The 24,835-nt window shown below is 35.1% G+C and overlaps 1 protein-coding gene across 1 annotated transcript in view; it reads right to left on the reverse strand.

The window, feature by feature from the left end:
• Positions 1-24,835, reverse strand: part of TBC1D22A (TBC1 domain family member 22A) — a 177,018-nt gene that overhangs the window by 133,071 nt on the left and 19,112 nt on the right. The window contains exons 5-8 of the mRNA XM_014964131.1: positions 14,169-14,239; positions 8,941-9,069; positions 7,931-7,993; positions 1,075-1,189 (exon numbers count right to left, since the gene is read on the reverse strand). Coding sequence (XP_014819617.1) covers positions 1,075-1,189; positions 7,931-7,993; positions 8,941-9,069; positions 14,169-14,239 — 378 coding nt within the window. The remainder of the gene's footprint in view (positions 1-1,074; positions 1,190-7,930; positions 7,994-8,940; positions 9,070-14,168; positions 14,240-24,835) is intronic.

Here is a 24,835-nt window from a genome sequence, read left to right on the forward strand (position 1 = left end):
TGTGTATTTTCATTGTATGCGTGTATGACGAATAGAAATAGAAGGAAAACAATTTTAATTCAACATCTATTAAAACTTTCATCTTTACTGTTTAATCTTACCTTTTATATCCATAGTTATATACAAATTATTAATGAATTATTGTTAATGATAAGCCATACTCTTAATGTTTATAAAGTCTAATATATAAATTTAAGCTATAAATTATATTCTAGTAAGAGATGAGCACTTAACCAATATCAGAGTTTGCCAAATAAAAAAAGTTTTCAAAAAGTATATTCACATACAAGGAGGCCACAAACACAACAGAAATACAACTGTTTACGCTGCTGTTGTTGGTAGTGTTGTGAGCCCCAGGAAAGCAGAGCTCTTAACCAGAAAAATTTGATTACTGCTGCCCTAATTTTCAGGCCCTAATTCGAGGTTACCATTCTTTCAGCCACAGATCCAGTTCAATCATTTCCCTCTGCTTTAATTTCCCTGCCACTCCTTTAAAAGGTTTCCTTCTTTCGTGTTTTTTTTTTCCGTGTTTTGGTGTGGGGTTTTTTGGTGGTTGTTTGGTTTTGTTTAAACACCTGCCCATTTCATATGTACAATTTGAAGTTTTCACAAAAATGTGAATTAGAAGAGAGAAAGAGAGAGAGAGAGAGAGAAAGGGAGAATAAAACCACCTATGAAGAAGAGAGCTTCAGGAGAGGTGAACACTTCTTAACTAGAAATCAAGATGAAAGCAAATGCTAGATTGTGCTTCTTCCCCTGTTTTCAGCTCTGACAAAGGAGAACCCTGCCTGCAACTTCCACAGAAGGTTTTGTTTGGTTGGGTTTTGCCAGTGGGGAGATTGTTTGGAATAAACCTGAAAGACTCCTGAACTACACTGACTACTTGAAGTCTGATTGCTTCTCCATATATATTTAAATAGAACTATAAAGATTTATAATTACAAAAATGTATTATAAAAATAATGTATCAAATTATGCTTTGATTAGCTAATACAAATCATTATTCAGATTAAAATGAAGAGGCTGTTCCAAAACCAGTACCAATTCATAATTCAGTATTAAGACAATTCTTACCTATATATTCACAGATGAAGACTACAAAAAACGGAGTAACAAGATCATTTATGCCCTGAACGTATCCACTGGCTGGATGACGTATTGCCCAGATAAACAAAATCCTTTCAAAGATCTGAAAAAGAGTTAAAGAAACTATCAGGTAATTTACCAAACGAGGAGCACATTTTAACCTTGAAAATTACATAGGGACAAATTTAACATCATTGAGCTTATACTAGTATAAAAACACGCATACGAAAGCATAAATGAACACTAGTATTTATAATTAACTTCCAGTGCTAAGTAAGCTTCTCAGTTCTTCAAAAGGAAGCATTTTCAAGGGATTAGCACATGATGAAACCAATCTAGTATATAATTCAGTTGCAGTAGTTACAGCAAGGAACCACTTATTCACTGGAGCTTTTCCAGTAACACAAAATTCCTCCTTCCTCAAGAGACATATATTAAAACGTCTTCCCATGATTTTTCACCTCTTTGAAAGAACTATTTTATCAATATAGTATTCTATTTATTCCTAACTAACAGAAAGAAGTACTTGATATAGATTTTTTTTTAATAACATGCCCATAAAAGAGATTCTGTAACAGTTAAGCTTGCCTAATACTGAAGTATGGTGTTTCAGACTTCAGAAACACGTATACTGGTTAATTAAAAGATCTGGAAAAAAATAATCAGAAAATGTAGAAATAAGGCAACTGCCTGCTATATCACATAACCTCACCCCCTCAACTCTGTAATCTGTACCTTGCTTCAGATCTGCAGAAGTTCCTAAGACCACATCATATCTAACCATGGGAAGGACAACATGAGAAGAGTATGGAGCAGGGAAATAGCAGAACTTCTCTCTGACACAATTTAGGTCTGTGACAAGCTGCATTTCCTCTCAATTATGTGCTTCTAAATGTACTACGTGTCCTTAAAACGCTGCAAATAAGCAGCAGGGTGAAAGCTGCTCTGTGCTTTGCCTTTTCCCTGGAAGGTGTGACAAAGAAGCCAGAAGACAGAGGCAGGTAAGCAGAGCAGAGGCAGAAGAGCCAAAGGATTGTCACTCTTAAGAATGGGCCCCAAGGAGATTGCATGGTTTTCTGCAACCCCACAAGTCAAGGAATGCTCAGGCTTCAAGAAAGCCTGCAAAAGACCTGCCCTGAAAGACGCAATAGGGAGAGGAATTTTAGTTTATGAAGCCTGTGTTATTTCTATTCAATCACACTTCCAGTTTTTGCTTGATTAAGAAGTTCACTATTCCAACACCGTTTAAATACAACCACCTTCTTCAGTTTGAAAGCCCTCATATTAATTTTCAAGTAAGGAAAGGTCTAGGCATATATGACTTGCATCTAGGTGCTTGAGAGTCCCATCACAGGCTTCCACTTGAGTTACCTGAAGCTGAAACACATCTGCACTTTTTGCTTCGAGAACAAGTCCCAAACATCAACATCTACCACCCTTCTCCCACGGGCTTCTTTTGAGAATGAACTTTGCTTTATTTCCAGCTAGCCTATTTCCCTGGCATGCCAAAACCCCACAGAACAAGAGAGATGGTCAACAAGAATAAATATGAAGAGCTTTGTTGGGCACTGAAACACAAGCCTTACACAGCTCATGTCTAATCCATTACAGCTACAATTAAGATTCAGTTTTTGCTCAGTATGATTTCAGTTTGGGGGCAAAGATTAGGCAGAAAGGGAGGTATTCATTTACCAAATTCTCTATAAAAGCTTCTTGCTTTCATTAGACAAGATATTTATTCCTTTAGCTATAAATTCTTGTTGGCGCTAGTCCTGTCCACACATTTTTTAATATGCACTGCATATTAAAGTGAAAAAACACAAACCTCTGCCCATCAAGCAATAGCCAGTGGGATTTCATTGCCTATAAACAACTGTATAAAGGCCTTAAGTTCTGTCATTTACATCTTGCTTTTACAATTTACAAAATTATGCCTTTATGAAATTACATTTATGTCATATTTTTACTTTTATTGGAAACCTGCAAATCTATCCAGGTTAGTTAGCTCACAGCCAGCCTTCCTGCCTCTCTCAGTTGCCATTTCTAGTTTCAATAACATTAGTTTTTCAGTATTATCAGTGCTATCATTCTTTGTTTCAATTCAAATAAAGGAAATTTAAAATACTGCAAACATAAATAACTTCATTGAAAACAAATATCAGAGAGGTGACTAGAAAAACCTATTTAGAGAAATTGCTGAATATAGAATAGTTTTAGGCACTAGGCTAAACAAAAAAGTCCTGGTGCAATGGGGTTACAAAATATGCAGTGAGAAACAAACAAACAAATAATCAGTAATTCAATAAGTAACAGCTATCAAAATACCCATTTTGAAAATTATAAAAATAGTGCTGAAAAGCACATGAACATGAAGGTATGTCTCAAGTCAAATAACCCCAAAAATTGTACCACCAACCCTTCCTCAGAATCTGATACTATACACAGTTTGCATTGCAAATTGAGATGCCTATGGAATTCAAAGCAGTTGTAAAATCAAGGAATGAAAACTAAGATGTAGGGAAGGGGGAGCAGAGGGGGATGACTGGGGTTTTTGTTTGGTTTTGGTATTTTTTAATATTATTGAGCAGGAAGGATCACTCTGTGATTGGCACACCAGATTTAATATCCCAAACGCATCTAATCAGAAATTCAACAAATACACACTGAAATAGTGTTTTCAATTTCCTACCCATTTTCATGAAGTTTCATTTACTGTTCTGAATTGAAAAAATGAGCACTGAATACCTGAAAAGCAGACTGATTTAAGTTTCTATACAGCACTCATCACTGTGTTCAAATAGGACTCATTAAAAAGGTCACTTTCCCAAAAGGTTCCCCCTTCTTGATTTTCAAACCAGCAACAGCAACTGGAATTACTTTTTTACTATGAATGACTACATCTCACGAGATGTCATCACCAACCATTACCCTCTTTTGAATTTATCTTTCATTCATAATAACAGTAAGAACTATATTCAAATACATAAAGAGAAAAATCCATTAACTTAAACAAAGATTTTGAATTTTTTGTGGGTTTTGCTACCTCAGAGGAACTCCAAAAACCCCAAAGCTTTAACCATGAGAATCTGCTTTTTGTTTGTCTAAGTAGGGGGAAAAGAAAAAGTGGGGAAAAAAATAATCTATAAACTAAGTTGTGTTGTTTCCTTGAAATTACTTTTCCCATATAATGCAAGATTAGATGGGAAATAACACAGCCATGTACTATCCATTTCAACAAAACTCAGTTACAGATAAAGCAGAAATTGATAATAAATTACAGACCACTCCACGTCAACTAATCAAATTCATTAAACCTACACTTACAGTCATTAGTCTTTAAAATAAACTTGACTCCAGCTCTTCTCTCCTCCTCCTCTATTTATTCCCAGTCCTTTAAGTCTTCACTCCAACATTACCTTCCTTGCTCCCCGGATCTACATGACTCCCATAAAAAAGAAACACTTTAAACCCATTTGTTTAAACTGTTGGAGTAGGAAAGACAGATGGGATAGAGTATGGACAGTGATTTATTTTTTGGGAGGAAGTGGGAGGGAGTTGTTGCGTTGTGGGTTTGTTTTTTTTTTTTTAACAAGAAAGCAGCAGCAATCTAACTGCACACTGCCTCGATCACATTGAGAAGTTTATCCATCTACTTTATGTGGTTCAATTACTATTGTTACGTGGCTCAACTTACTAAACATTCAAACTAAAGAAATCTAAGTATAACCGGGAAGCAGGGATATTGAGCTGCATGCGAAAGACTAAATTAATTTAAGGAGTAATTCTATGTTACTTGCTACCGCAATCACAATTTCTAAAAAGTGTGGATTTAATTATGTTTATTTTAAAGCAGTGTTTAAGATGCACATATCCAAAAAAGCATTAGAAAAACGTACCTTTGGACAAGTTTAACAAATAACTAGAATTTCTTTTAAAAGCTGATTTTATGAAAAAATATTTGCAAACAAGATCTCAGTAAATCACATGAAATTAATATGCTGCCTCAGTAATGTCGTTATCTGCCAAAGGATAACCAAAAAGGAAAAAACCATAAATAACTTCACATATTTAACAATCCCACAAAATTAACTGAAACTGCATTCCAGACTCAAACTTCACTGAATAATATTTGCTACTGGAGTTCTATCAGATTTTACTTGGCACAAGTTACCTAGACACAGTAGTTCCTTTTATTTTAATTACTCTCAAGGAATAATGAGAGAAGTGTTTTATTCTGGGAGCATCTACTAGCTCTGAAGACTGTCAGTACTTACAGTAAACCAGCCATTTTGAGATTAATTATAATTCAGCTATTAAAAAAAAAAAACCACAACCAAACCTCCTTTCAACTGTGACTCCTTGTAAAAAATACTATTCTAATATCTTTTTCACATTAATATACTCTCTAAATTCCCAAATAAACACTTTAGCTCTAAGTTAATCATTCAACCAAAAAAGGGTTGTACCTATCCTGTAACTAATTCTTTTCGATGTCTTATTATAGGATGCTTTCCCCAACACACTAAATATTTAACAAAAAATACACATTTCAAATGTTGGAAAACCTTGACCACAACTTCTTTAATTACCAATACAAGTTTACTCTAATATTTTTAACTGTATTATGGAAAAAGCAGATATCCATAGTAAATAAAAAGCTGTGTTCTTACAATCTGTTACCAAGTGTGCATCTAAAGAAACATATTAATCATCTCTTAAGAGTAGTCATATAAATGTATCTCGTCTTATATATAATCAAATAAAGAAAAGACAAAACTAGTCCAAAATCCTACAGGTTTATATCTCTATCTTACAATCTCATCATTTTACTAAATAAAACTTCAAAATATTCTCCAAAGACCATCTTTCTTAGTATCATTTTTATCAAGTTACTTGACTTCTCATCCAAATGATTTGGTTAAAAGAAAGGACATTCAATACATTCTACAGAAGATGTTTACCTGGAATTTCTATTTTAAAGTTGTGTTTAAAATTGTTCAGCTAATTTAGAAATAAATACACTGTCTAGTAGTCATTCTTGAATAAATGTTTCGTACTTTGCAATCTTCCTTTAAAGACAAGAATATACAGAGCCTCTTACAGCAGACATGTTAAATAGCTTCTAATTCCTCTTTCACTAAAACAAGGTTGGGGGGAGGAACCAACATGATTTTGGAGTATATGTTCACCCAAACGTAGAACTACAAAAGCACTATCATTGTACAAAACAGTCATATTCATTTGAGACACAGACAATCCACATTAAAATCTTAAGAATAGTTTAATGGAAATAAAGGAAGGAATGGAACGCACGGAAGTAAAAAAAATCCACCTCAAAAAAGCCATGATTTTCTGTTGAATGCAAATACATCTTAAGATTAATTTAACTGCTGATACAGTTCAAGTATTTCTTTCTTCTTAGAAGTATATAAGAGTTCTTGTTTCTATAGGCATTTTTTCATGAAGCAATATTCACCTCACTTTCATTTACTGGCTCATTTCTAGCTACAATACTGACACTGATCTTACCCATTTCTTTAATAGTTTGTTTCTTGTCTGTTTATTTTTCTTACTTTACTTTTTGATTCATCCCTAGAAAAGCCTACACAAAACACCACTATCAGAAAGCAGAGAGAAAGCAATATTCTTATACCTTTTTTGTTTTTTAAAATAAAAAGAAAACTGTAATAGGCTATTTCTTCAAACTGTTTTCTCCAACACACGTGGAAGAGCATTCCCATTAAACATATAGTTGCAAGAATGGAAAAACAAATGAAAGGTTCGGCATTTATTTTCTCCTATCATAGAACCATAGAATGGTTAGAGTTGGAAGAGACCTTGAAGATCGAGTTTCAACCCCGCTGCGAGAAGCAGGGACACCTCCCAGGTTGCTCAAAGCCCCATCCAGCCTGGCCTTGAACATCTCCAGGGATGGGGCACTCACAACTTCTCTGGGCAACCTGTTCCAGTGCCTCACCACCCACACATAGAAAAATTTCTTCCTAATATCTAATCTAAATCTCCTCACTTTCAATTTAAAACCATTACCCCTTGTCCTATCAATAATCTAATGAACTATCAGAAGATGTTCTGTGTGGCTCTATGATACTAACAGAGCCTACATGGAAGAACACTTGATGGTCTAACCAGAACCACTAGAAAGGAGCAGTAATTGAATGATTATAAGAAATACATGAAAGAGGATGAGTCACACAATCTACACTATTTATGACCTACATACTTTACAAGTAAAAGTCCCGGTGGGATTCAATTACCCAACTATATACACCAATTTGATTAACATATTTATCATTAATTGAAGTATATATATTACAGTAGTTAAACAATTTAAATAGTGTACTCAACATATAAAACTTGCAAGGAAGCAAAATCAAATAAGGAACACAAACCAGTCATGCTACAAATTCACAAAAATCAGAATTTCCCAAGTGGAAAACTATGATAAAAACTTTCAGACCTTGAATAATTTTGAAAAATACATAGAACCATGGGAACTATGCTCTGGATTACTTCAGAAACACGTTATTAACAAAATACATAAGAAGCAAAAAAGTAAAACAACTCCAAAGGCACAAGACCAAAGCAAAAACTGACAGACTTGATGTAGGAGATTAATGAGATGCTGTTCCTTTCACTACTCATACTTATCACCATTATTCTTAGCCTATACTTACATACCCTCATTTTTTGGACTTTTTTAAGCTAGTTCGTAAGTCAAAATAGCAAGTATAGTCAAATTGTTAATAACCAACGCCATGATCTCAGATTCATTAACAATATGATTTCTTAAAAAAAAATATAGTTCTTTAAATATCATTCTTACCTCTGTTACTTTGGGCTGAAGTCTTAAAACTTCAGGACTCATGCGTGGAATATCTATATGGATCTAATAAGACATAAAAAATAATACTGTAAAGGAACCAACAGCACACTTTTTAAACAACATAAGAGTTAAAACAATCCTATGGTTTTACAGTATTAGTTGTAATGCCACTGTATCATTATTTTTGGAATAACACGGACTCACTGTATTTCAAAACACACGGCCAAATCTTTAAGTCATTGTTAATCTATCAATGAGGCAAAATAATAATAAAAATATATATATATACTTTATTTTCGTATTTTAGGATCCTTGTATCACATTTTGATTGTTTGCAAATTATAGTCATATTGACAATACTCATTACCTCAGGGTAATTATAAGCAAATACATACTAGTACTTCTGTAAAGTGATGTTCAATTGACACTGTCACATATACTTCTTGCTAGTAAAGATAAGGCTTTAAGCTGAAAGAAAGATCTCAGCTTCTTCTGTCCTAAGGAAGGCTCAAGTAGAATTGCCTCGTCTATTAATTTTAATATATAACTTGAAGAAAAGTTATCTGCTTATCCGGGTGGGCAAGAAAGTTTGACATGCCTGTGGTTATTGCACATTTCAACATCTTAAGCAGAAATACAGACCCAGTAAGAAATAGTCAGTGTTACACTTTCCCTGTACCATCCTCATTCATTTGAAGGACGGTCTGTACACAAGATGAAAGATTTGAAAACCCTACGATTCGTAAATAGAAAACCATGGCAGCACCAAATGGTAGTGCCACATGGCATGACTAAAGCTGACATTAAAAGAAATCTACTATTTTGAATTTCAGAACACAAGTATTTCATATTTTTGCTTCTGAAACGTATGAAAAAATTTATTAGAGAGCTGCCTATCAAATAAGATTAAAGAAATAGAGAAAAACAGTAGTAAGTTTAAAAAAAAAAAATCTCTTTAATTTCTTTAGCAGATGTCCTACAGGTAAAAGTCACGTCAATAGATGTTCTACCTGTCTATAGGTATCTTGGTGATTTTCATCATTTCTGGAATCATAGTATTGTTCAACAAATGCAAAATACTCTTTGCGTTTTCTTTTTAAAGTGCTTTCTCTTCGGTCCACGTTTGCAGGAAGATAGCCCTGAAAAAAATGTAAAAAGTGAAAATGAAAAGGATATTACTCTTTGCTTTACAAAAAGCACCACTGGAATTTGATTACATGTGACAGGAAATCTAATAAACTGATGTGGTGCCATGCAGTCCTACGTGGATCTGAATAATTCTTTAGTAAATCAGTTTTCTAAGCATTCCAACTGATACAAAAGTTCAGATACAAACAACTTTCTAAAATCAGCTTTTATTTAACAAAAAGTTTCAAGTTTTTCCACCTTTAAAAAGCAATTTCTCATCAAGAATTCTAAGAAGATGTCTGCCTCCCAAAGAGAACAGATTAAATAAATATGCTCAGATACATGTAATGTTGTACAAGTTAATTAATTTCTGCATTCCTATACGGCTATTATTGGAGCAATTCTATGAAATTTTTAACAAAAAGCACATTATCTCAGTTGCCCTCAAGTAGGAATGATATACATTAGCAAACGTGTTTAAATAACAGTTATACTTGTAATACAATTGAGTATTAATTCAGAAGCTTTAAAAACATTCAAGCTACTTCATTTCACTGTTGATGAAGAAAAAAATATTTTCAAGCTTTCATTTCACCTCAACAGATTATTAAAAAGTTTCATCACAGAAAAATACTCAACAGCACCAGTGACTGGGCTCTTAGATGGAAGAACACTAGCTATACGTTTCCTTAGCTGTTTCCCAAAAGCAATTTCTATGTAGTGTCTTCTTTTCCATAAGGTATGGACACATTAAGGAAGCCATGTGTCAGATATGCAGGACTATACGTTGCTGCACTAAGTACAAAACACCTCTGAATGGCTCTTCATTGAACTCATTCATATATATCTGAAAATCCCAATTCCCCCCCGCCCTCCCCGAAAACAATTACACTCTCTACACTCTCATTTACTTTTGTCCAGCTTGATCCCCATTTCTGGCATCTCAGCCTACTTTCCATTTAAAAAACAAGTTCAGGTTATTATTTCAGCATTTTATGAAATGAAATATCATGAATGTTATTAAATGTTCCATTTATATATGAAGTTCACTTATTAGAAACACTGATATTCATGTAATTGGCTACCAAAAAGTTTCCTGAACATTCAGAAATAGATAATGCTTTCTTGCAAACAGCCTGATTTCAAACAATCAACACCAATGTCCTATAACTGCAAAAAAGAAGGCTAGTTCATATTCTACATACATGGCAGCCCTGAAAAAATACTTTGCACAAGAATAATTCTAAAGATAGATGGCTTTGGAAGAGATCTGGACATCCAAGACAACATAAGAAAAAAATCAGAATTGTATTATACACTAGTCAAGTCCAATTAAAATATTGCTTGCCAATATTCCAACAGCTCTCCTTCCACAATAGCAGCTATCACTGTACTAATGGTAATTAGTAAAACAGAGGAATCAAACTTACATCAGATGTAAGTTTCTTTAAAAATAAAATCCTTGTAACATGAAAAAATCCTATAATAGAAGTACAGCTATATTCGCACTCATACAACGAGCCAAAGCCACCACAAGTAACTAATAAAATGCTGTGTATTTAACTACAAAACCAATTTTCTTATTCAGTCCTAACCACTAAAAGCAAAAACGGAAAGGGTAAACCTAACATGCTAAAATTACTAAATGTGCAGTAAAATTAAACACTATAAGAACAGTTACATAGGTTCCATTACTCTCCTGCAACAATCCAACATCACATCCCATTTCTGTAACTTCTGTTTTGCTCAACATTTAGGGAAAAATAAGAAATACTAAACATCAATAGATTTTTGAAAATATCTCTGTATTAAAACCATTTAAAATTTTATTCCCATATATTTTATTTCTTAGTTTAAGATGACAACAGCATAAGTACAAATCATACTACATTCCAGCTACCTTAAAAGGTACTTGCTTTGCAAAACCATATCTTTTAAGATGTACTGACATGTGTCTGGTTCCAGGCACTTTAAATTGCACCAGCTTAACTTTTGCCTCAAGACTCAGTCTGACATTTAATATCCTGTCCCAGTGTTTTGTATTAAGTTAAATATTGAATTCTGCCTCTCATTTATTCTCAACAGTTGGGGTTTTTTTTCCTGTAGGATATCTTAGTTCCATTAGAAAAGAATTCATTTGTGAGATCAAATGTGATTGTTTGAAGGATACTAATATTTTCTCAGCAAGTCTTTTTGCCATTATTCAGTTTCAAAGACTGAAGTAATCTTTCAATTGGACATGTCTTGTTTCCTGTTCACTTTACACATTAGATTTTATTTTTAAAAGTTGGAAAGGCTTGAACACATCATCAGGGAATAAATTGGCGGAGAGTTTAATCCGTTTATTCATTAATTTCCTCCAAAGGCTTTTGCAACCATATCTTTAGTTCTGTTACTCAAAAGAGAAGTGAGCCTGAATAGTTCTGCTTGCTGCTTAGGTACAGTATACCTACCATTTTTGCTATATTTTGAAAATAAATCATGCAATTTTTTATATACTGTTACCAGTAAACATGCATAATATCAACCATCCCTGATTATATTGATTTTTCATATGCTTTCCCTTTGAAAAATTGTATTCAAACACGTTAACATTATTAACCTTCTGTCTAGGTAGCAAACATCTCAACTGTTCAATTTTTTAAATTATGTTTTAAAAATTCCAACTTCAATGCTGATTTTACAAATAAGACAATCACGCTCTGCCTCAGATACTACCAATTGTACTCAGTTCCCCAAATAAGTCAAAGTCGGGGCTTTTTAAGTAAGCCTTCTGAATAATTACAAAACAAACAAATCCAGCCTTAATTCACTTCTAAATTCTACTTTGGTTTCTTTGATTTTCTGATCTTTTTTTGGTTTTGCAACTGATCTTTAATAAAAAGGGTTTTGCTTTTGTAGACTTATTCCCCCAGCAGCTCCCAGTGCACCTTATAGCACAACAGATCATCATATTACTCTCTTTTACCAGGGACACACATTACCAGCAGGTGACGTATTTTAACAACTAATGTGACTTAAAAATTAATTACCATTAGAAAAAAGCATCACGGAGTTTATGACTACCAATACTCAAAGCAGTTCTTACCGAAAGAAGACAAAATGAATTGCTATAGTATAGAAAAATAATTATTATTAAATGACTCGTTTCCAAAATGTATTAACTGAGAACCACTTAGTAGGTAAGAAATTATCATAGGAATTAGCTAAGAAAAGCTAAGAACTTTCAAAATATTGCTATTTGGTGACAGAAAGGAAAAAACAAACAAACCACAACACACCACAATTTTGGAAGCCTCTTACTCAAAGAAACCAATAGCAATATAGAGCTGAAGATAAGAATTGAACTGGAACGGATCCTGAACAGGAGAGGTTAAAGCAACAGAACAAAAGAACTCTACACTTCGGAATTTCTCTAGACTGAGAATCTCAGGAATACTAAACTAAAATCAACTTATGGGAGGAAGCTGAAGCTCACAAAAAGCCCATGCTCTTACTTGAAAGTAAGAAAGTGACTGCAGTTAACTTTCACAGAATTCCAGTTCTCTAAACCTGTCAGTCCTCTGCTTCAGAACTTCACCTGTCCTTATGCTTAAGCTTATTGTGTTTCAAAGTTAGCCATAGTAAGGGTTTTTTTATTATTTTGGGTGTTTTAAAACAGGCATCCTAAACTTCAACTTTTCCTTACCAAAAGCTCAGACAACTACTCTGGAAACAGAACTAAAATAAATTTTACACTGCATGTTAATTTCAATTACAGTAGGATAGTTGAATATCCACCATTAAGAAGCTGCATCTGCATTTAGCATTAGAGGGAACCAGGCTGCAAATTTAGTAGAACTCATCAGCAAGAGAGATTCTTTCAGTCACTGGAAATCAGTCTCAGTCTGAAGTAAATACTTTGCGTTCCCCGCTGAATTATTCTATAAAAAGCAAAGCTATTTAAGTCTACTCTCTGAAAAATTCAATAGAGTTAAACTGTTGTGTGTATAACTCAGAATTTTAAACAGTTCTTAAACGCATGAAGATTTGCTGATAAAGTGTCTTTCACAGTCTCTAGAGAGTAGACAGCATGAGATTTTTGATTCTTTTTAATACAAACATCTCCACAAGTTCTTCGCCCAACCACAAGCAGACAAACACCACCTAAAATGCACAAGTGTTTGCCATTGCAAGTATTATAGCTGAAAAGTTTGACATGAAAAATACTCCCGAGGAACACATTGTATTTTTGCAGAGGAACCTTTCTAAATATACAGCAAACAGAGATTTAAAAAATCCACTTCTGTAACACCAAACCCAATGAATCCCAGGTTCCCACAAGCTTCTCTGATGCCCAACTGAGACACCTCCATTTGCTGAAATTCCATGGAATTTCAGTCAACCCACTCCTCAAGCTACTGTCGTTGCAAAATCCTCTCACTACCAGCTAACGTTCAGAGAGGTCAGCCAGCCAAAAACTCACACTATAAAAAAGTGATTAGCTTTTTAATTAGCTTGTCTCCCTGAACTGACTCACAGGTCTGACATCCAGAGGGTCAATGCCACAAGGTAACTGACCACAGCAGTTCAGATTTGTTACATTTAAACCACTGCAGAAAAAAATGGCAAAAAAACCCCCGTAAGATCCTGTCACAGCTCTTTGTCAGTACAGTGTTAATCCTTTCTTGTAGTTACTTTAACGTGAAGTCAGAATGAAGCCTTTTCTAGGACACCGATAGTCTTCGTTTCCTTTACTGTGTGCCTATTTTCCAGAAAACTGTAAGAATGTACTTGTCTTTGATCTCTCCTCCATTCCATCAAAATCGGTTGAAAGAGGCCACTGTTATCACATAAGCCTTTCTTTCATAGAAAGCCAGGCTGAAAAATAAAGATATACAGCTGACATGATTTACTACTACTTCTCATTCCCTTCCTTTCAGTTTGACAAATTAATCTTGAAATTGAGCAAAAGAACAGAACTTTCATTACAATTCCGCAACAAGACACAATGTTTTCAAGTATCACTGATGGATTACAACTCAAGCAAAATTATTTGCAGTGCTTGAAAAAACTATTACTACTAAATGCAAAGGAAGAAATAAAAAAAAAACAAACCACAACAACTTACTGAAAGAAGTTTCCATGCAATTGGACGAACCCGTTTGGGAATGCCAGACCAGCTCAATTTCCGTAATTCTTCTATTAAAAGAAAAGTATTTTATGAGAACTAAGGAAACTATTATCAATTAATATACATATACATATATATAACATACATATTCAAATTAGCACAAAGTTGTTTACAACAATGATTATGTCTTGCTATATTCCAATAAAATCAGAACTGTATGGCAATTCTAACAAATAAATAAAATACTGGATAATTATCCATAGGAAGATGGATACAATAATAGGTACTGCGTGTGATATGGTAACTTTCTGGAGCTTCTCTCAGCATTACTTTTTAGTATCCATGCCTTACATTAACATGCAAGAGATACTCAGACCTATCATATAATATGCTTACACAGTTCCTAATTAAAAATGAGATTTACAGTTTAAAGAAACAAAATGATACTATATGTCTGAATGCTGGAATTTAATTCCATGCCACGTTCTCATTCTTCATGTTGTACTCCCTACTCTTGAAAGCTGCTTGTCAGACACCATACCCAGCTAAACCAACCTGGGGGACTTCACCCATTATTTTGTGAAAACTGCCTATCATGTAAAAAAATTATAAAACATTATGAAAAATGTAAAGACAAAAGATGCTTAACAGTATCTCTCAGAAACAATGTTTTTATGAGACATCTACTTGTAGATCTTTCTCTTCTTACTCTGAGTAGAAAATATGGGTTAAAACTGCACAAGTTTAAATTATCAACCTGCTAAAGAACACAGAACAAAATTCTACATTTTACTTTTTACTTATTCCAGTTAATTATATATTTGAATTAACCATGTATATTCCAGTAAATTTGGTCTCTCTCATATTCATATATTTTCCAAATTCTACACTTCAACAAAGGCTTTTAAAATATTTAATCTACCCACTTCTAGAAAACAAAGCACAGAAGAAAGCAATTAGAATAAGAACTTTGTGAGTAAACACTACAACTGACCAACTTTGGCCATTTGCAGATACATATTTTCTTTATTTTTTGTTAAGATAAGGACTCCTATTAGCGACATCTGTCTTCATCCTCCCACCCCCACCCTCCTCCTCTGAAAGAAATTCGCACCTATAATATCAAGAAATGCAAATTATCATGTTAGGTTGGTATGTCATCATAAAGCAAATTATTTCTAGAGGCATTTACAACTAGTTTTAACCAGGAATGAATACACAGTCCACTGAAAACACAGCCATATTTTAAAAATATATAATATATTCCAAGAAAAACAAATCCGATTTAAAAAGCATATTGATGCTAAATAGTTAATGCAAAAAAAAAAATTCTTAATTAGCAACCAAAGTTTCTCAATGAAGCATCAATTAAAGCAAACAAAAAGCTCTGAAGTTCGCAGTATGAAGCTCCCTGATGCCCTATTTTTACTTTAGATAGATGCTAGCAGAAGTGATACTTACAAAATCATTTGTGTCTTAAAATGAGATTACAGCATTAATATGAAATTAAATAAATCATGACCTAAAAAAGTCCAGCTGGATGAAGTTGCACTTCCATCTATTTTTCTTACACAAAATACAGAGAAAGGAAAACTGGCAGGAAGCAGAAGTGAAAGATTGTTATGGCCATAGGTAGATAAGTGGTTTCAGGGTGGTCACTTTAAACCAATCATGACTATTCCAAACAGACACGGGCTTACCAGCAATTGTAAAGGTAAGAAAAACTCTGCAGTACTGGATATACCCACTCAACAAGTTATGTTTTCCCTCTCACTTTGGGCAGGAGGCTCAGCCAACGCACCAACAGCTGCACAGGGAGCTCACTGAGGCCACGCCACCAAAACCCAAGCAAAACAGTGACCAAACGCACAGGGACTCAGAAAAGTGGAAAAAAAGAACAGATATTAAGAAAGAAGATGTTAAAAGTCCATCATATCAAAGTGAATGTGTCTGCCACAAGTCCTGAATCTAATCAGCTTTAAAAGAAGGACTGACTTGCGTATAACACCAATGAAACTGTCTTTCGTCTCTAAGCTTTAAAATACTATTGATTTGCCAAAATAAGTTTCATTAATAGAAGCTTTTCTTTTCTATAACATTTTAAACCCCTGAAAAAGTCAAAATACACTAACACAGGGGAGAAATTGAAAAAAATATATCTCTAATATGTTTATGACTTAAAGACATGGCTTGTTCTGTAGTTTTGTTTTTAAATGAACTAATTTATGTCTTTCCTATAGAAGAAGAAATACCAGGATGCCAAGGTGACACCTTTTTAAAGCAAGAGTACATAAATCAGCCAGGGTTATTTTCTGCCAGTACAAACTATATTTAGACATCTATGACTGTGTAAGTGTATCAAAACAGCAGAATACCTAACCATTTAGGAAGATTATATTGAGCATGACCAAAGATAAATTCAGTCATATACCTTGGACAATCCAAAGAATAGAATACCAAATACTAAAGGAAAAAGTAGAACAATACACCAAATATGAAGTGACTTATTTGATTTCCAGCAAACAAAAGACTCCCCAGTCTTGTATTTCCTTCTACTTGTAGCCTATCCATCATGGCTATGACAACAGGAAGATTAAATATATTACAGATTTAATAACGTAACTACACTTACTGTAACTGATTATATTTTATTTTCTTCCTTATTTACAGTCCATCCCTATCCAACACATTGATCATTTACAGCAAGTATTCTCTGCACAAAACATATGCTTTAATGTGGCTATTCTTGATGTTATGTTACCTCCCTACAGTTTGGGCTATTTTCTATTGTTAACTTACAAACACCAGACTGCTGATAGGGCTTCTAAAAATGAAGTCTAGACAGCAAATTTTGCAGGTTTTTTTTCCATATGCTCTTCATTATTTTTAGCTAACTTTAAACATAGTTGTCCTGCTATAACAACTTTTCACAAGAAATTTTATCATGAAGTTTTTGTTGAAAGAACACTTTTTATCTCTTAAGTATCAAGTTAATTCTAACCCCAAGTTAATTCTAAATTAATTTTGTAACTTAAGCGATTTTGCTGTCATGAGCTACTCTGTTTATCCAATAACATTTTAAAAACTTCAAATGTCTTTGTGTTTGTAAACATGATTGTTCTTTTATTATAACCTCTTTTAAAAAGATTTCTCCCACTTTAGAAAAGTATTGTATCTTATGAAGCAAGTAGACATCGTATGTAATGTTATAGTAGTTTTCTCATTCTATGATATAAAAATGCATGTGTTTTTAACCATCAGCTTGAAAGTCATTGAACTATTATTTCCATTACTTCTCTCTGTATTGTAAAAATAAAGCAATGATTTTTAATTTTTTTTTCTCGCTTCACAACTTACTATAGAAATATCTCAATCTTCCATAGCTTTTTGAGATATGTTTTAAGAGTGTACGGTATATAAAATCAGGAAAACCAGTTGTAATACATTAGAGTCAAAGCAAATTATAAGTAGCAGCAGTACATGCTTTCAAAAAACATTAAGAAGCTCACAGTACTTCTGAATACTAAATATGCATGGGTGGAAGAAGCACAAAAGCATGCTTATACACATAACTCCAAGGAATCTGGTGCTTCCCAATAAATTCAACCCTTATTCTTCATCTCAAGGAGTTGACAGGCACTGGAAGAATACAGGATAACCAAAAGATCAGTAACAGTAGAAAAATATGATGTAACTAAAGTTCAGTGTGAACCAAAGAAACTAGGAAAGCAAAACTTGTGCAGACTTGTGCTGGTTTTGTCTGGGATAGAGTTAATTTTCTTCATGGTAGCTAGTATGGTGTTACGCTTTGGATTTGTGCTGAAAACAGTGTTGAGAACAGAGAGATGGGTTTAGTTATTGCTGAGCAGTTTTTACACAGGAGTCAAGGCCTTTTCTGCTCCTCACACTCCATTGCCATCAACTGGGCTGGGGGTGCACAAGAGGTTGGGAGCAGACACAGCCAGGAGAGCTGACCCCAGCGGACCAAAGGGATGCTCCATACCACGTGATGCCACGCTCAGCATATCGAGCTGGGGGAAGGAGAAGGAAGAGGTGGACATTCAGAGTACAGTGTTTGTCTCTATAAGTAACTGTTATACATGATGGAGCCCTGCTTTCCTGGGGATGGGACACCTACCTGCCTGTGGGAAGTACTGCATGAATTCCTTGTTTTGCTTTGCTTGCCTGCACAGCTTTTGCTTTACTTATTAAACTTTCTCTTTTATGATTCTCTCCTCCATCCCACCAGGGAGAGGAGTAAGCGAGTGGCTGCATGGTGCTCAGTTGCCAGCTGGGCTTAGACCACACCAAGACTATAAACACTGATTAAGAGAGAGGGTGAAGTTTAAATTGAACTACACATCACAGGCTGGCACAATAAATATACTTCATCACGAGTATGCTGTCACTGCAAACACAAGGGATTCAATGGGAAAGAGATGCACTAAGCAACTGAAATTCTCTGATACTAAGTAAGTGACTCCTGAATTTCACTGACACTAAATAGGAAATGGCACCCAGGATTGTGCATTCATGATAAAAGCCCAGGCTTGGGCACAGGGATGCATTAAGTGCAACAGCAGAGAGACTGGCTGCTCCTACACTAAGGACAGACAACAAAAAGCAGTTCTAAAGTCAAAGAGCTATGAGATGTCACGAACAATGGAAAAAAAAGGCACTAATGGATTCTGAAGAAAACCCAAGATTACCTATGACACACAAAAACCATGCAAACAGCTCTGCCATGACACACAGCAAGGCTGGGGAACAGAACACAGCTGGACAGGAAGAGCCTTCATTAAAGAGCATTTCAAAGAAGGGCAGATGGACACTACTGAAACAAAAAGAAGTAGGATATTTTAACAGTGCACCTTCCAAAGCAGCCCCAGTGCTCCCCTTCATGCAATGGCACTGTTTGGACATTTCTCACACAATTCCCCCTTTACTGCTTGTGAAATCCAGGCATCCCGTAGGGTGCTATCCATAACTCCTGTCAGTTTCTGACACTGCTGTTTGTTATGCTCTCTCAGGTCACCTCCAGTAGTTCTCCATCCCCTGGGGAGCCAGCTCAGCCTCTGAGCAGGGCAGTCGCCAGCTGAGATATTTGCCTGCAGCCCTAACGCATCTGCAACAAGTTTCAATTCCACCCGTGATTCAGTGCCAAGTAAATCCCCAAGCTAGCAGGGACTAAATCTCAAGTAATAGTATCACTAGTTATATTCTTCTAAAGGCCGAAAAGGCAGGAATCAGTCAGAATAAGTGAAAGCAAAGTAAGCATATAAGAGGAACAACACTAGAAAAATGGCATTTTGTATAGTTTATGAATAAAAATGAAAAAAAGATAATATCTGCCTCTACTAAACACATCCACAAATTATGAATGTATTTCTTCTCCACCCAAGAACATGATTATAAGCTCCAGTGTTGGATTAATAACAACAAAGGCCCAAGGTCTTTGGAAGTGATCTCCAGCTGTGCATCATACTGTTCTGTTAGTCCTTGGGCAGCATTTACAAACAAGTATGCTTTACTGGGACTGCTCTGTTTGTGTCACTGGTAGTCTGGCTGAAAGGAAACAGATCTTATGCACTAGTTTATTTCTTTACACAATCATTTTGCTAAAGCATCAAGTTTCGACTACCGGTACAGAGAAGCACACTGTTTACAAACTATGTAATAAGCATAGCATATGCAGAAAATAGAAAATAAATTGCAACTCGGAAACTACTTTTATTACTTTCAAGTATCATCAACTGCTCATTCCCAATTCTATACCCCATTGAATTCTATCTAATCTTTCACCTTACTGGTTTTTCTCCTCCCTTAAGTTAACTCAAATAGTAATCTACACACAAACATGGGTACCAACCTCTAAAAACAACCGATATAAGGAGGGAAAGAAAAAAAAAAGAACTGAAAAAACCCCACAAAACACAAACCAAGCATAAACCAAGAAAAGATGCAAATCTGTCAGAATCAGAAATGTGGACCATATGATAAGATCAGTGACAAATCATCCAAAATTTCCACTTACTCTTCAGTAACTCATTTAAAGACAAAGACAGAACTATGCAAAAAAATTGGAATATAGCTTATTCTAGTAAACTTTCTATCCTGTGATTCAACTGAACTTTCCTTCTACATTCAGGACCAAGCAAAGACAGTTTCAACATGAAAAATTTAAATCACAGCACTATTTCAAATGAAACCTTCGCTTCTAAGCTAAATATAAACAACCACTTGTAAGACTCACTGAAATAAGAAGTAATTCTTTGAAAATTTAAGAGAAAGCAGGAATAAGGTCTTATTTCAGTAAGTTTCAAGAGAAATCAGTTTTTCACTCGTGACACTGTTATGCAACAATCATACATTTCCTTCAACTAGGAATAGCTTGAGCTGTTGTGTAATTCCAAACAATAATGTACATATCCTATGGGACTGGGTTTCAAAGGGCTGCTCTTTCTGGAAGAAAGTCTCACCACTGGACACAGAAGTCAAAATACATACCAATGACAAAACATTTTTGTTTTACAACGTAACACTTCTTTGAAACACATTCTCTGACTAATTCCCCATGGTGTAGGATTTGGGAACGAATACCTCTCTACATTCCTGAATGCTGAACACAAATTAAATAATTATTTATGTTCCTCTGCCAGAGCCTTATCCTCTCTGGGAGCTCTTTTTACACCTGGATTGTCTGCTGGGCCTACAGAATCTTTGGCAATGCTCCTTCTCCCAATATGTTCAATAAAAAGCATTTAAAATTTTTATGCTTTTTGCAAGGTGCTTCTCAAATTCTGTTTTAGAAGTACTTCCATGCATTTAGCCTGACAAGATTTATATTCTGTTCTACTCTCCTTATTTGACACAGAACTTTACCTTTTGGATCGTATTTAATAACCTCCTGTTGTATTTAATAACCTCCTCTACTCTGTTGTCATGTCACAAAGGATCCTTCTGAACTTTCTCAAGGCTTTTGTTTCTGTTTTTGCTTTCATAAGTGGTACAGTAATTGCTTTCAGTATGGAAACTGTTAGACAGATAGATAGATGATTGCACATCTGAGAGTTAAGTCAATTTCATCACAACCCATTAGCCCTGGGTATGTGATAATTCCATTTCTGCACCAACACCAACTGCTGTCCTTCATCAGCATCCTCCAGAATTCCAGTATCTCAGACTGCTCCAAAAATGATATAAAATTCTGGTCCTGACTTTTCACCACAGTGAGCTCAACTAGCACTTTGCCAGTGACAAACAGCACACATTACAACAGAAGAACATAACTGAGGCCATGCAAGAATTCTTATTGGGTGCAGTAGCAAGTGTTCATGATTACCACCCCAAAATCACATGGCCTGAGCCTTGTGCATTGCTGTTGTTAAAGCATTAATTCATGTTATGCTTTTCTCTGGCAGTTCAACACCAAAACAAGAGGAAAGAAAACCCAGAACTCTGCCCTTCCCAACAACTATGAAAGAAGGAAAAAAATCACTCCTAGAAAACTTGGTCTAACGCTGCTATAGCATAAAATAAAAATGCTTCTGGTGACAAGAGAGGCGAGAACAATTTGAAGCATATACATAGAGTACCACTTTAGATATACGTAGATGATTGTCAGGGAAGCTGTTCTAATAATACTGTTAAAATACATGAACTACATAAGCATTTTATTTGAAACACATGCATAACTTTTACAGCAAGTTTGTCTATTACTGGTTTTAAGATGGGCTTTATTTTTATAAATGACTCATCTGATCACTTCATAAAATCAAGTGATAACACATAATTGAAATACTTGCATTAAAGTTCTCAGGTTACCTTGAGACACAAGAATCATTTAAAAAAAGAAAAAAAAACTGAGGGTGGTGAAATCATTCTGACTTTTTAATATTAAAATCAAAATACTCAGTTCTAGTCTGTAAGTTGCCACAGTACCACACTTTTTTCATCCAATTTTCATGAGCTTTTCTTTTAAACACCTGATCCCATTTCCTCCCATGTTTCCTACTGAATATTTAGTTTTCCCACAGAGAAGTGCTAAGTACATTCAGATCCTACAGTACCTCGTAATAGAAAATACATTTAAGGCTGATTTTTTTTCCATATAACACATGATAAAAATACTTTTTTAAAAAAGTTCCATACTGGGCCAATACGTACCACACAGCATGCTCAAGGACCAGCTAGACCCCAACACAAAAGAGCTAAAAAACATATGAAATGCCTGACAGAGGTCAGAAGCTTGACTTAAGAACTAAATCCACAAAGATGTCATGCAAATAAAAAACTATTTGATTACATCTCTAAAAACAGCATCTTTCAAAAAAACAGAACCAAATGAGACACCTGACAAAACATTGTTAGAAAACAGGCATGATTTGCTGCTCTTCCAAACAGCCTCGACATGATAAAAATCAGGACATCAGCTCACACAGCATCTGATACTGAATCCCTCCTGGCATCCAAGAAAAAAAGAATGTCTTGGTGTTTCCCTACGCATGCCTGAGTACCGGGCCTTGAAACCTGTCACCAGCCCCACATGGCTCCCGACAACCACAGAAGCTCCAAACCTGGAACCCTTCTCACATCTTCAAAGAGACTGAATAGTTCTCACCTACATCCACAGATGCTCTATCTTCACAAAGAGGAGGCAGAGAAATAGAGAGAGGCTGCAAAGTGAAGCACTACTTTTCTAACTTCTGTCAGCTTTCTATATGGGGAACCTGTTATCTCTTCAACCTGTCCACCAGCAGAAGTTTTCATTTCCTTCCTTTTCTGAAAATTTTTGCCTTTTTCCCTCTGAACACGTGTGGCTATTCCTATGGATTCACAAAATGAAAGGACGAACGCCAACTAATGGAAAGAGATGCCAAAAATAACTTGCTAAGATGAAGGAGGATAAATTGAAAGACAGAAAGCCCACTGATACAGCTGGAGCTGTATGCATACCAAAACATTCTAGCTGTTTGACTCTTAAAGTTAGCCCTTGAAGTTTGAAGGGCTTTACTTCATTTTAGTATAAAGTTTAGTATAACATCCGAAAGAAGGTATGGACCAGTACCTAAAGGCAGCCTACAGGAGAGATGGGGAGGGACTTTTTATGAGGGAGTGGTACAATATGACAAGGGGTAATGGTTTTAAGCTGAAAAGGGGGAAATTTACATTAGATATTAGGAAGACATTCTTTATCATGAGGGCAGTGAGACACTGGCACAGGTTGCCCAGAGAAGCTGTGGATGCCCCATCCCTGGAAGTGTTCAAGGCCAGGCTGGATGGGGCTTTGAGCAACCTGCTCTAATGGGAGGTGTCCCTGCCCATGGCATTGGGGTTGGAACTAGATGATCTTTACAGTCCCTTCCAACCCAAATCTTTCTATGATTTTATATTATATACTATATATAACAGTACTTAGCTTAAACCTTATATATATTACTTGCTGTTAATATATAATGCACAAGCCTTCTCTGATCAATTTCCAACAAGCAGAAGCGTAATTATGGCCTTTTTCTCACCATTAACACCTAAGCACTCCACTCTCCTTGCAGGGCATCTTTAGAAAAGAAGATCAGCAGAATATGAAAGAACCACCATAAAACATTGTCTATACACCATCAAATGTAGAAAAAGCATCCAATGGTCAAAATGAAGAGTCTAGGTGTGGGTTATATTTAATTTCTGGAACTTTTTACTCATCTATTGTTTTTAATAATTAAAGCAAAGGTTGAACATAAAATCAAATTTACTTGATAGCACCTCTTTGAGAGGAACGTTCCTAGAGCACCTATCCAAATGCACTGGGGAAAACAGAAGTCAATGTAGTGGGAATCAGCAGTTCAGAAAAATTCTTCTATAATTGTTTACAGAGCAGTAGGAATGACTAATACATTACATCAAAAAAGGCTGAATTTTAGCTTTTCCTCCAAAGAAATGCTTATCTGAACTTCACTGCTTTGTTATCCCCTGTTTTCATTCACAACAGGGTCTTGGCCAAGCTGATACGCCTTCTCAACAGTTCTGAAGAAAAGACTTGCATTATTAAAGTGCCGGGGGCTTATTTTTTTATTGGGGGTTTTTGGTTTAGTTTTGGGATTTGTTTGGTTTGGGTTATTTCAATATTCACATCATTTCTACAACTGTGATGCTGTGGACATGCCTTTTTTTTCCCAAATTAGTCCTTTGCTACTGCAGTGTTCTTGCTTTTGTTTTTAATAAAGCCAAACAGGAAAGAACAAAATTAGGGACAAATAAAGAAATCTAAAGCTACCACATTTCTGCTATGTAGGATACTAACAGGCTCCAATCACCCAGTAAGTTTATTAATTTTTATTGAATAGAGTGTAGCAGTATAGAAGTACAGGTGTGAAGGTTTAAAACTTGGAAATGGCTTCCTTGTAAAAACTTATTTGACTATATATGTCTACTTCATACTTTGCAACACTTTTAATCAAGGCATCAGAAGAAATCCATCCTCAACCAAGACTTTGAGAGCACCAAGAAAATGTACTTGCACTTATACTTGAAACTTGTCCTTTATTTAATATCTCATTAACCATTAAACTATTTGTCATTGGTTGAAATGTTACATTCTCTTTAGTCAAAGCATAATTTCAATTTATTGTCATTATACCAACTCTCTCCCCTTGTACATTTCCCAAGGG

The sequence above is a fragment of the Calidris pugnax genome, unplaced genomic scaffold, assembly GCF_001431845.1.
Source record: "Calidris pugnax isolate Ruff unplaced genomic scaffold, ASM143184v1 scaffold44, whole genome shotgun sequence".
Lineage (NCBI taxonomy): Eukaryota > Metazoa > Chordata > Aves > Charadriiformes > Scolopacidae > Calidris > Calidris pugnax.